The following is a 12,573-nucleotide window of genomic DNA, read 5'->3' as shown; positions in this document are numbered from 1 at the left end:
TGTAAGGAGGGAAAAATAGTTTAACAGAAAGGTATTTGAAGTTAATTAATGCATTTCTTGAGCAAGCCTGTAAAAACTACCCTAATCTTGACATTACTATTGACAGGAACGTCTAACTTTACGCCGTGTGCGTCTTTGACTCTCCGTTGAGACATCTGTTTGTGGAGTTTTCATGTTCTCCCTGTGCGTTCTTGGGTTTTTTATGGGTACTCCGGCTTTCTCACACGTTCATAAAAAATGAATGTTAGGTTAATTTGGTGTTAATTCCCTTGCGGGAGAATGTAACGCCCCCCTGCTCCCGGTATAATTTGTCTATAAAATTGTTGTAAGTACACTTCTGCATAACATTGTATTCTTAGTAACATTTAAGAAAACAAAAAACAAAACAAAGAATAACTTTATTAACATTTGCTTTTTCATCTGCAACAGAAAATACTTTAACTGAATCAATTTGCCTTAAGTAAAACAAAAATGTAATCCTTATTCAAACTAAAAATGTGGACCGACGTGACCCATTTGATACCAGGGATGCAACGATATCAAAATCTCACAGTACGATATCGTCATGGTATTAAGGCCATTGTACAATATATTGTGGTACTGTCAAAAAAAATAAACGCTTGGGGAAAATGCCATACTGTGTAAAATGAAGTGGCAGGAATGTTAAGGATAAACACACTGTACAAACATAATGCTCAAATGTTCTACTTATATTTATTACACCAAAAAACATATTTTTAAGTGCAAGGAATAGTGCAAGAACATAAAGTGTTTCAAGTAACTTTAGTTGAGTGTTTTTAAACTGACAATGTGTCGTACAATGTCGAATTTTTAACTTAATGAGAAGCATTGTCCTCTGCAATGGACATTTTTGTGTTAGTTTGGAGAATGCTGATTCTCAGGAGGTGAACTGACAACTTAACTTTTGAATGTAAATACTTCACAAATTAAAGTTTGGCCTCATTGGCTTCTTGATTTCACATCATCATTAATTTTCCGGGTCACGGTTCACTAAGTGACCTATTACTTGCATTCCTGGTTGTAGACGTTGTTCTATTTATTTTTTTGCATGTTTGCGCTCCCACATGAGGATTTACGTCAAAAACAAATAATTGCTTGTCTGCTCATTAATCGGACAGACAAGAGACTCTAACATTATGTTTTCTCCTGTATCGTTTTTGTGTTCATCCTAAACCAATATGTGTCACTGTCTATACTTCTGATTTAAACTTCCCAGGTAATCCACTCTGTTTACTCATGGGAGATGTTGTTTTAACCTACAAAACAAAAATGTATTAAACAATTTGTGCTGATTTTTTTTTCATCTAAATGAGGATGTCAGGATTAATGCCTACAATGAGCACGTTTTGTAGTGCAGAGCTTTTCGAAGCAGGGTTGGAATTATGATACTGATAAAGTATGTTTCCCGGGTCACACACGCTACTAATACATCTCCTCATCATCAACAAAGTATGTCCAGATGGCTCAGTGTGTATGAACTCCATGTTTGTTTTCCACCACTACCGCTAATGTTTAAATACAGCAATTAGTCGGGTCTGTATGCTGTATAATCAAAATTCATCAGACCTGTTCATTGCAGTCTTTGTTTTTATCTTTTATTTAGTGCTTCCTTCATTGTCTTTTCCTCTGGTAATATTCTTACTCCAGTCGCAATGCTTTGTTAGCTGTTTCAGTGTACTTTTAACATTGCAGATAGCCGGCACTGTTGCCCAGAAGCACCCATGCACAAGGGAAAAATATCCATGCCAATTCAAAAGGCATCCTTCCAAGAATAACCATCACAGCAAAGTGCGAGAACGCTTTACCTCTTCACCAGGTTTGTGGTATATTCACTTATAAATTGCAATAGTCAGCTATACTTTGTGCATGTACGGTAAACCTTGACCTAAACTGAAAATATAAGCATTGACACATGTAAGTAATCAATACACAACAGAAGGTTCTTAAGGCTGAGTATGTTATATTTTGACAGCATTTACCTGTTTGTTTGGGTGAGAACTGTCATAGCCAAGGACCAGGTTGGGTATTGTGCTGTGAAGCAACATGTCTGTTGGTTTGAATGGGAGGGAGAACCCTTGCACACTTTTGCAGAAATCAAAGGTGCTCCACAGGTAATTATTGATGGAGTCTGTGAAGAGGTACTGCAAAAGAAGAAAAACAGACATTTTAGCCAAAATTAGAATGCAATGTCTATGAAAAAAAAACTAAGAAAATGTTAGAAAAGGGGCAGCACTGTGGCCTAGCAGAATAAAGTCTCACAGTCTTGAGACCTCGATTTGAACGTGGGTTGGAGCATGTCTGTTTCGTGGATTTTGCATGATTCTCCCATTCTTGCATATCATACATGTTTGGCTAATAGTAGATTAGAAAGGCCGGATGCATGTCAGACAAAAGGTTTATGTTCAGACGGGACAAAGAATGAGCTATCGAGACATTATTGACAATACGGAGTAGAGAACTAAGTTCACAGTGTATGTCAAATCCAATGTTTTCTGCTCATAAGTGACCTGTGTCTGGTTTTTTTTATGTCAACATGTACAGTATATTGTCAATTTTTAAAAATCAGACCCAGGCCTCTTTCGGATGTAGATATAATACAGGTATGTATCCACTACAAACCTTCAGGTCACGTTTATCGAATTTATACATCATGAAAAAGTGGCAAATGTCACAATTCTTTAAAATTCACACGCTCCTTGTGCAGACTAAGGACCTGATTTAGAGATCCTAACACCACACAGTAAACAGCGTTTGCAAACCATAAAATAGCGTGTACAATTAGTGGGTGTGTTGCGTGTGATTTACTAACACTGCGTGTGCAATTGTAAAGTGGAGCAGACCGCCTTATTTAAATTAGGTTTTTGCGTGTACTATACAGCAGTGGTCCCCAACCACCGATTGGTACCGGGCCGCACAAGAAATTTAAAAAAAAAATAATAATTATTATTATTATTATTATTATTTTTATTTTTTTTAATTAAATCAACATAACACAATATATACATTATATATCAATATAGATCAATACAGTCTGCAGGGATACAGTCCGTAAGCACACATGATTGTATTTCTTTATGAAAAAAAAAAACCCAAAAAAAACAACCCCCCCCCCCCCCCCGGTCCATGGGACAAATTTTCAAGCGTTGACCGGTCCGCAGCTACAAAAAGGTTGGGGACCACTGCTTTAGGGGACATTACCTCAGAGAAACTTTCATTTACTACACTTTATGCTTTCAAAATACATACTATAACTATACTCTATATAACTATAGACGGAGGTGTTTTTACAATGCGTTCAAGGACCGCTGAACAGAGTAGAATACCACATTGCCCGCCATAAACATTAAATATTAATAGATTTTATTTGTTATGCACTTTTAATTTAGATACATTTTAAAAGATCTACAATACAAATTAATATTTAAAACAATAAAAAAAGCTTAGCAAATAAAACCGATAAAATACTAAAGACTAAAACACTATCACTGAAGCATAAGAAACACAAAATATGCAATTTAATTCAAAAGATTTTAGTGTGTGTATAATAACTTTTTGAGCCCATTCAACAGTACCGCGATAATAATGATAACCATTATAATTTTGGTCTCGATAACCATGATATGAAGTTTTCCTATTGTGACATCCCTACTTTCCAAATTGTCATGTAAATCGCTAAGTCTATGTGTGTTAATCCAATCTTTGATAATGATAATAGTAATAGTAATAATAACAGTGGATTAGATTTGTGTTGCACTTTTGTGGACACTCAACGTGCTTTACAGTGAGAACTGAGAAGCCATCTTTTATTCGCTCCACGACCTACTCAGTGGCCTAATGGTTAGAGTGTCCGCCCTGAGATCGGTAGGACGTGAGTTCAAACCCTGGCCGAGTCATATCAAAGACTATAAAAATGGGACCCATTACCTCCCTGCTTGGCACTCAGCATCAAGGGTTGGAATTCGGGGTTAAAACACCAAAAATGATTCCTGCTGCCCACTGCTCCCCTCACCTCCCAGGGGGTGAACAAGGGGATGGGTCAAATGCAGAGGACAAATTTCACCACACCTAGTGTGTGTGTGACAATCATTGGTACTTTAACTTTAACTTAAACATTGATTCAAGCATTCGGCAAATAGCACCTTATTTTTTTTCTTGTTTTAACTCAACTGTTTTAACAAAAAATGTTTATTATTTTAGTAGTGTTTATTGTAATATTCACTTCATTCAGTATTGCTTTTTTATTGTCTTATGTGCTCTGCGCAGCAGTTTGGTCAACTTAGGTTGTTTTAATGTGCTGTATAAATTAAGTTTGACTTGACTTGATTGCTAAATTTGTAGTCACAGCTGCACTGGGGTTGACTGACGGAAACGTGGCTGCCAATTTGCACCTATGGCCTCTCCGACCACCACCCAACATTCATTCACTTTCATACACTATTATGAATGTCACTGGGTGTCTTGCCCAAGGACACAACGGCAGTGACTTGGATTGCGGATCGACTTTAAAAAGTGGAACACAGTTTATGAAGGCATTTACATGCGTTTTAAAAAGCTGGTTTCAAGTAAATTCAAGCAATAATTCATTGTGTGTGTGCATGTAAACGTACTGAAGATGAGGCTTTCACAACTAATAACTGTGAGCATGGTGGTGGTTGCATCATGCTCTGGGGCTGATTTGTGGTACTGATACACATTACAAAGTCGATGGAATCATTAAGAAGGACTACTTTAAATTCTTGAACTCCACCTCAAACCTTTGTTTGTACTCTTCTCTAACCAATCAGTGTCTGTCCAGTGTCCACAATTAAAGGCCTACTGAAACCCACTACTACCGACCACGCAGTCTGATAGTTTATATATCAATGATGAAATCTTAACATTGCAACACATGTCAATACGGCCGGGTTAACTTATAAAGTGCAATTTTAAATTTCCCGCCACACTTCCGCTTGAAAACGTTTCGGTATGATGACGTATGCGCGTGACGTAGCCAGTTTAACAGAGGTATGGCTTCCCCATTGAAGCCAATACGAAATAGCTCTGTTTTCATCTCATTATTCCACAGTATTCTGGACATTCATTGCATTATGGAGAAAGAAGCTGAGCAAGCAAAGAAGAAAGTTGTCGGTGCGAAGCGGATATTTTGCGAGGGAGGTCAGCAACACAACACAGCCGGTGTTTGTTTACATTCCCGAAAGATGCAGTCAAGATCGAAGAACTCGGACAACAGAGACTCTAACCAGGAGGACTTTGATTTGGATACACAGACGCGATACCATGAGTACGTAGCTGTGCTTCCAAACATTTGATCGCTTGCTATAACTAGCTCGAGCTAGGAGCTAGGAGCTAGCATAACAAACACCTAGGTGTTTGTTATGCGGGATTAATTTGTGGCATATTAAATATAAGCCTGGTTGTGTTGTGGCTAATAGAGTATATATATATATATGTCTTGTGTTTATTTACTGTTGTAGTCATTCCCAGCTGAATATCAGGTCCCACCCGCGCACTTCCAAACATTTGATCGCTTGCCCGTACGTGGGTGTCACGTACGTAACTTTGGTTAAATATATAAGCTTTATGAACCTTGGGTTAGGTGAACGGTCCTTTGGGCTGAGTGAGTGTGTGTGTTGTGCAGGTGTTTGAATTGTATTGGCGGGTTATATATACGGGATCCTGTCCATATTACCCGCTCGAGCTATAACTAGCCTGAGCTAATAGCTAGGAGCTAGCATAACAAACACCTAGGTGTTTTTATGCAGGATTTATTTGTGGCATATTAAATATAAGCCTGGTTGTGTTGTGGCTAATAGAGTATATATATGTCTTGTGTTTATTCACTGTTGTAGTCATTCCCAGCTGAATATCAGGTCACCCCCGGCTCTCACAGCATCTTCCCTATCTGAATCGCTTCCACTCCCCACTAGTCCTTCACTTGCATTTTCCTCAACCACAAATCTTTCGTCCTCGCTCAAATTAATGGGGAAATCGTCGCTTTCTCTGTCCGAATCTCTCTCACTTCTGGCGGCCATCATTGTAAACAATAGGGAACTTTGTGGATATGTTCAATTGACTACGTCACGCTACTTCCGGTAGGGGCAAGCCTTTTTTTTATCAGATACCAAAAGTTGCGATCTTTATCGTCGTTGTTTTATACTAAATCCTTTCAGCAAAAATATGGCAATATCGCGAAATGATCAATTATGACACATAGAATAGATCTGCTATCCCAGTTTAAATAAAAAAAATTCATTTCAGTAGGCCTTTAAAGTACAAATAGCCACTTTACAGCTAAGAGCTTAAAACCTACAAAAAAAAATCTGTTTTCACTACTGTGTGCATAGCTGTGTCAATGACAAATTGTCCTCTTCTGTAGAGTGAGGTTTGTGAACATTCTGCCAACAAGATTATACGCTCTTACCCTCTTGTTGTCTGCGGGGCTGTGGTAAAATTGAGAGATGCTCTGAGCGCTACCATCCTTTGCCTTGGCCTCAGACAGCTGGAATTTCCCTGAGACAAGTGTGAAGGTGAACCCATAGTTGTAGGACATGTAAACCTGGATGCAAAATGGACAAAAGCATATGATTAGCACAATGATTGGCACAAATGAATGACAATTCAAGGGCCATTGACTCCCCAATGCCAATATGCGCTGCCCCTTTGTCCTCCCAACACTATGACTACTAATATATAATGTACACAGAAAATACTTTCAACAATCAAGATTCACAGCTGGACAAGCATTTCGGTTTTATAGAAACATCTAAAATGTTTTCTTAAAGGGGAACTGCCTTTTTATGGAACTTTGCCAATCCCTATGTAAGACAAACACACATATATTTTTATTTTTTTATGCATTGTAAATCGTAAATAAACGTCAGCAAGTCAGCTATCCATCCATTCATTTTCTATCGTTTGTCCCTTTCGGGGTCACTGGGGGTGCTGGAGCCTATCCCAACTGCACTCCGGCGGAAGGCGGGTTACAACCTGGACAAGTTGCCACCTCATCGCAGGGCCAACACAGATAGACAGACACTCACATTCACACACTAGGGCCAATTTAGCATTGCCAATCAGTCTATCCGGAGGGAACCCATACAGTCATGCAAACATGCAAACTCCACACAGAAAGACCCCGGGCACAGTAGTGATCGAACCCAAGACCTTCGTATTGCGATGCAAACGCACTAAACCCTGTGCCAACGTGCTGCCCCAAGTCAGCTATCAATGGAGTCAATTGGAGCTCCTCTACTTCGTCCACAAAGCACTCTAAATAACTTTCCAAAAACCGTTAACCATACTCCCTTTACATCTTGTGACCTAAATATTAATCAAGTAGTAGCGATATTGTTATTATAAGCGCTAAAGCAGACTATTCTATTTTTAGCGGCGCATTGATCACAGAGAGCTAACTAACTTAGGCAGCTATATTACCGGTGTCCAGCTGCTGCTTCGCCTCTGAGTTGATAAAAGTTAATTCTGGATTGTAAATCATGCCTCTCACCTGGGTAGTAGAAGGCTGTAGCCATAAACCAAGACGTGGTCAACTTTGACATCCAATTTAGACCCGGAGATGGCGAGAAAGACACGAAAAGACGCTCGTTTGCAACAACTTTTTTTAAATTGTTATTTAAAGAATTATTATTAAAGGGGAACTGCACTTTTTTTTGGAATTGTGCCTCTCGTTCACAATCCTTATGTAAGACAAGAACAGAAAGTTTGTTTTTTTGCTTTCTAATGTGTAATATTTGGCTCTTTCTAGGTACCGAGCAATGTAGCTAATGGGAGCAATTCATTCTGCCTCTAAATCACATTCAAATTAGGGTTGCAACAACTAATCGATTAAATCGATTAAAATCGATTATAAAAATTGTTGCCGATTAATTTAGTCATCGATTCGTTGGATCTATGCTGTGCGCATGCGCAGAGGTTACTTTTTTTTTTTTTTTTTTAAATAAACCATTATTTATAAACTGCAACATTTACAAACAGCTGAGAAACAATCAAAATAAGTATTGTGCCAGTATGCTGTTTTTTTCAATAAAATACTGGAAAGGATAGAAATGTAGTTTGTCTCTTTTATCCGATTATTAATCGATTAATCATAGTAATAATCGACAGGTTAATCGATTATCAAATTATTTGTTAGTTGCAGCTCTAATTCAAATGCATCCATAAACTGCCAACAATACTTCATTTATGTTCCGTAACCTGTATAATAACCAAGCTGCAGCGATATTGTTATTGTAAGAGCGAACACTGAATAACTATTTTTCTACCATAGTAACACATCGTCTTGCGACGGCATGCTATGGTGTTAGCCGTAAGTTAGCTAGGGAAAGAGGTAAGTTAGCTACTGAGTGAACAGCAGAATGGCTTTAGAGTTTGTAATGCACAAAACAATGTGATAGGACACCAATCTGTACTGACTGAAAAACATGAACAATCACATTACAGTGTCTGGAAAGTATTAGCCCACATTTCATGTTTTGTTCGTACAGAGTGAGCTCGACAGTGTATGTAGTTGTACTAACAATAGCATGGTGTGCTGCATGTATCATGATCAATATTATAGTCACTCACTCGATGGAGAGTTCTGCGTTTGGTCAAGCTGGCCGTGGACATTTTTTCCGGTTTAGTTTGGGTAATCACTTCATTTATGTCAGCATAACTTGGTTCCAAGTTCCCCATTTACAGCATCAAGACACGCCGACCTCACTCTCTCGGTTCCCGTTTGCTCCCACGTACCCTACCTTCATGCTCACTTCTAAAGGCAGTAGTTTATCCTCTGTATATTAAGGTTAAAAAAGGTAAGGTTGTGAATCCTAATTTTTCCAAAAATAGTCGTCTATGATGTCTGTTACCAAGTCTGCTATGATTAGAACACACTCCCGTTTGTTTCTGGAAGTAGGAACACACATTTGTGCATTGCTATAAGAACATAAATAATAAATCTAGTACTATTGAACATATTGTTATAAATGTGTCTGTTACTACGTTATATATATATTTGCAGAGTGTCTATAAAACATATTACATATTGTTATGAAGGTGTCTGTTACTACATGATATATTTATTTGCACAGTGTATATCAAACGTTGATGGAGGGACTTTGAGTTTTTTTAGAGAGCTTTAAAGGCCTACTGAAACCCACTTCTATCGACCACGCAGTCTGATAGTTTATATATCAATGATGAAATCTTAACATTGCAACACATGCCAATACGGCCGGGTTAGATTAGTAAAGTGCAATTTTAAATTTCCCACGAAATATTCTGCTGAAAACGTCTCGGTATGATGACGTTTGCGTGTGACGTCACGGATTGTGCGGACATATTGGGACACCATTGTGGCCAGCTATTAAGTCGTCTGTTTTCATCGCAAAATTCCACAGTATTCTTGACATCTGTGTTGGTGAATCATTTGCAATTTGTTTAATGAACAATGAAGACAGCAAAGAAGAAAGCTGTAGGTGGGATCGGTGTATTAGCGGCTGGCTACAACAACACAACCAGGAGGACTTTGAGTTGGATAGCAGACGCGCTACCGTGAGTACAGCTTTGGCTTCCAAACATTTGATCGCTTGCCCGTACGTGCGTGCCGCTATGTGCATGTCACGTACGTAACTTTGGGGAAATATATGTGCTGTATGAACTTTGCGGAAGTGAACGGTACTTTGGGCTGTGGGATTGTGTTTGTTGTGCGGGTGTTTGATTTGTATTGGTGGGTTATATGGACGGGAGGGGGGAGGTGTTTGTTATGCGGATTAATTTGTGGCATATTAAATATAAGCCTGGTTGTGTTGTGGCTAATAGAGTATATATATGTCTTGTGTTTATTTACTGTTTTAGTCATCCCCAGCTGAATATCAGGTCCCACCCGCCTCTCACAGCATCTTCCCTATCTGAATCGCTTCCACTGCCCTCTAATCCTTCACTCTCACTTTCCTCATCCACAAATCTTTCATCCTCGCTCAAATTAATGGGGTAATCGTCGCTTTCTCGGTCCGAATAGCTCTCGCTGCTGCTGGCCATGATTGTAAACAATGTGGGGATGTGAGGAGCTCCACAACCTGTGACGTCACACTACTTCTGGTACAGGCAAAGCTTTTTTATCAGCGACCAAAAGTTGCGAACTTTATCGTCGATGTTCTCTACTAAATCCTTTCAGAAAAAATATGGCAATATCGCGAAATGATCAAGTATGACACATAGAATGGACCTGCTATCCCCGTTTCAGTAGGCCTTTAAACGCTACAATTGTGTCTCCCATTTGTCACATCTTGCAAGCGTCTTTTAATCATCTTCAAATTCCTTAAAAAAAAAGACATGTGTGTTCTTATCCCTCATAATGATTGTGAATGATAGGCAAAGTTCCAAAAAAAGTGCAGTTGCCCTTTAATTATTTATCTAAAGGAAAAGATCTGAACTTCCTATCAGTCGGCATCCCAGTGAGAGCAGACATTGTACTAGGGTTGTACGGTATACCGGTACTAATAAAGTACTGCGGTACTAATGAATTAAATATTATACTATACCGTCTTTGAAAAATACCTGTACTTTTTTTTCCATCCACATGCTGCCGTGCGGCGGTGACGTACAGAGCCGAGGCGCATGATGTTGAGTGTGTCAGCACGCGCACACAGAGCTGAGAGCGCATACAAGAACAATCGGCTTGGAGAGGAAGAATGGGAAAAAACGGCAATTCTACTGGTTAATAAAGAGGTTGCGTGAAGCGCAATATGGAGGTATTTGGGCTTCAAAACTATCCATAAAGATGATGCTTTAAACAGGTAAGCGCCGCACTGCAGCGCTGCTTTAACACATGCCTCGCCAAAGGTGGCATGATTTAAGTATTACTATCTTTGTTTCAAACTTAACTAAACAATTAAATAACAAGCAGTCAGATCGACAGGTAATAAAGTTAACTCGCTCCCCTGTAGTGCACATACAGTTACAAGGACGTGCACAGCTAGTTGGCTTGAAGCCAAATACTAGCAGAGTCAAAACTGCCACATAGCATAAACTAATGCAAGTGAAATTACTGCATTTTGTAACAAATTCCTACAATTAGTGGTTTAACTTTGACAATGTGTGTTTTACTTGCTACATGTCCTATCTCTGTACATTTAGCCATAGTATTGTTTTTAGTATTTACTAATGATTGTATTTCTCTTAAAGCCAGACCAAGAATGGCAACCATAAAGGATGAAGCATTTAATACAATGTCAATAAAGCTTTCCATTTTATTCTAACCTAATCCTAGATTCTGGAAAGGCTATATGTAATATACAGTATACACTTGTAAATTGTTCTTTAAATGCAATAAGAAAAGTAGTCGTGAGTTCAATCCCGGGTACCTCATCGCAGGGCCAACACAGATAGACAGACAACATTCACACTCACATTCACACACTAGGGCCATTTTAGTGTTGCCAATCAACCTATCCCCAGGTGCATGTCTTTGGAGGTGGGAGGAAGCCGGAGTACCCGGAGGGAACAGGCTCCAGCGCCCCCCGCGACCCCGAAGGGAATAAGCGGTAGAAAATGGATGGATGGATGGAAGAAAAGCCCAATGTGTTTAATGCCTTTTAATTTTTATTTAAACCTTCTAAAATTGTTCTTCGGTACCGGTACCAAAATTGTGGTATAGGGACAACCCTACATTGTACAGTAGTAGTACAAACACTTACTACACAAGTAGTAAGTGTTTGTTTTATTATATTTGTAGTTTTTATATCTTGTTCAGCACTTAGCAATACTACTGCGTGATGCTTACCCCGGATTTCCACCGAATGTGGAATGGTCGCAGAATGGCACATGTGCGCCAGCGGACCTTTTCCGTTTTTATTCAAGTCAATGTGTCAATTTCAACCGCCCACGGAACGACACTGACATATTGTTTCCGTTCCGCATTCCAGTACTAATTATACAAAGACCTTCTATTTTTTCCGGACGCCACAACAAATCCGTTTATTTTTGGTAAAATATGCCAGTGTTGGAAAAACACAAAATAAAGTAAAGTTAAAAGTTAAAGTACCACTGATAGTCACACACACACTAGGTGTGGTGAAATTACCCTCTGCATTTGACCCATCCCATTGTTCCACACCCTGGGAGGTGAGGGGAGCAGTGAGCAGCAGCGGTAGCCGTGCTCGGGAATAATTTTGGTTATTTAACCCCCAATTCCAACCCTTGATGCTGAGTGACAAGCAGGGAAGTAATGGGTCCCATTTTCATAGTCTTTGGTATGACTCGGCTAGGGTTTGAACTCACGACCTACCGATCTCAGGGCAGACACTCTAACCACAAGGCCACTGAGCAGCACTATCCGGTTTACTTTCAAAATAAAATACTGTGTTTTCAAGGCGGATCGTATTTTACACTTTGAAAGGTCCTAATGGGCGGTGACGAACATAAAGTCCACTTCCAGAGGTTTTCAGTTAATTTTATCTTGTTGACACAAATGGATGAGGACTAGGGATGTCCAATAATGGCTTTTTGCCGATATCCGATATTCCGATATTGTCCAACTCTTAATTACAGATACTG

General features: G+C 39.2%; 1 protein-coding gene across 1 annotated transcript in view; it reads right to left on the bottom strand.

Moving 5' to 3' along the window:
- LOC133663425 (sortilin-related receptor-like) overlaps nucleotides 1-12,573 on the bottom strand; it is a 169,956-nt gene that overhangs the window by 103,446 nt on the left and 53,937 nt on the right. The window contains exons 3-4 of the mRNA XM_062067886.1: nucleotides 6,443-6,577; nucleotides 2,001-2,162 (exon numbers count right to left, since the gene is read on the bottom strand). Of these exons, the coding sequence (XP_061923870.1) occupies nucleotides 2,001-2,162; nucleotides 6,443-6,577 (297 nt within the window). The remainder of the gene's footprint in view (nucleotides 1-2,000; nucleotides 2,163-6,442; nucleotides 6,578-12,573) is intronic.

Source organism: Entelurus aequoreus, linkage group LG13, assembly GCF_033978785.1.
Source record: "Entelurus aequoreus isolate RoL-2023_Sb linkage group LG13, RoL_Eaeq_v1.1, whole genome shotgun sequence".
NCBI classification, from domain to species: Eukaryota; Metazoa; Chordata; class Actinopteri; order Syngnathiformes; family Syngnathidae; genus Entelurus; species Entelurus aequoreus.
This window is presented reverse-complemented; position numbering and strand designations above follow the sequence as displayed.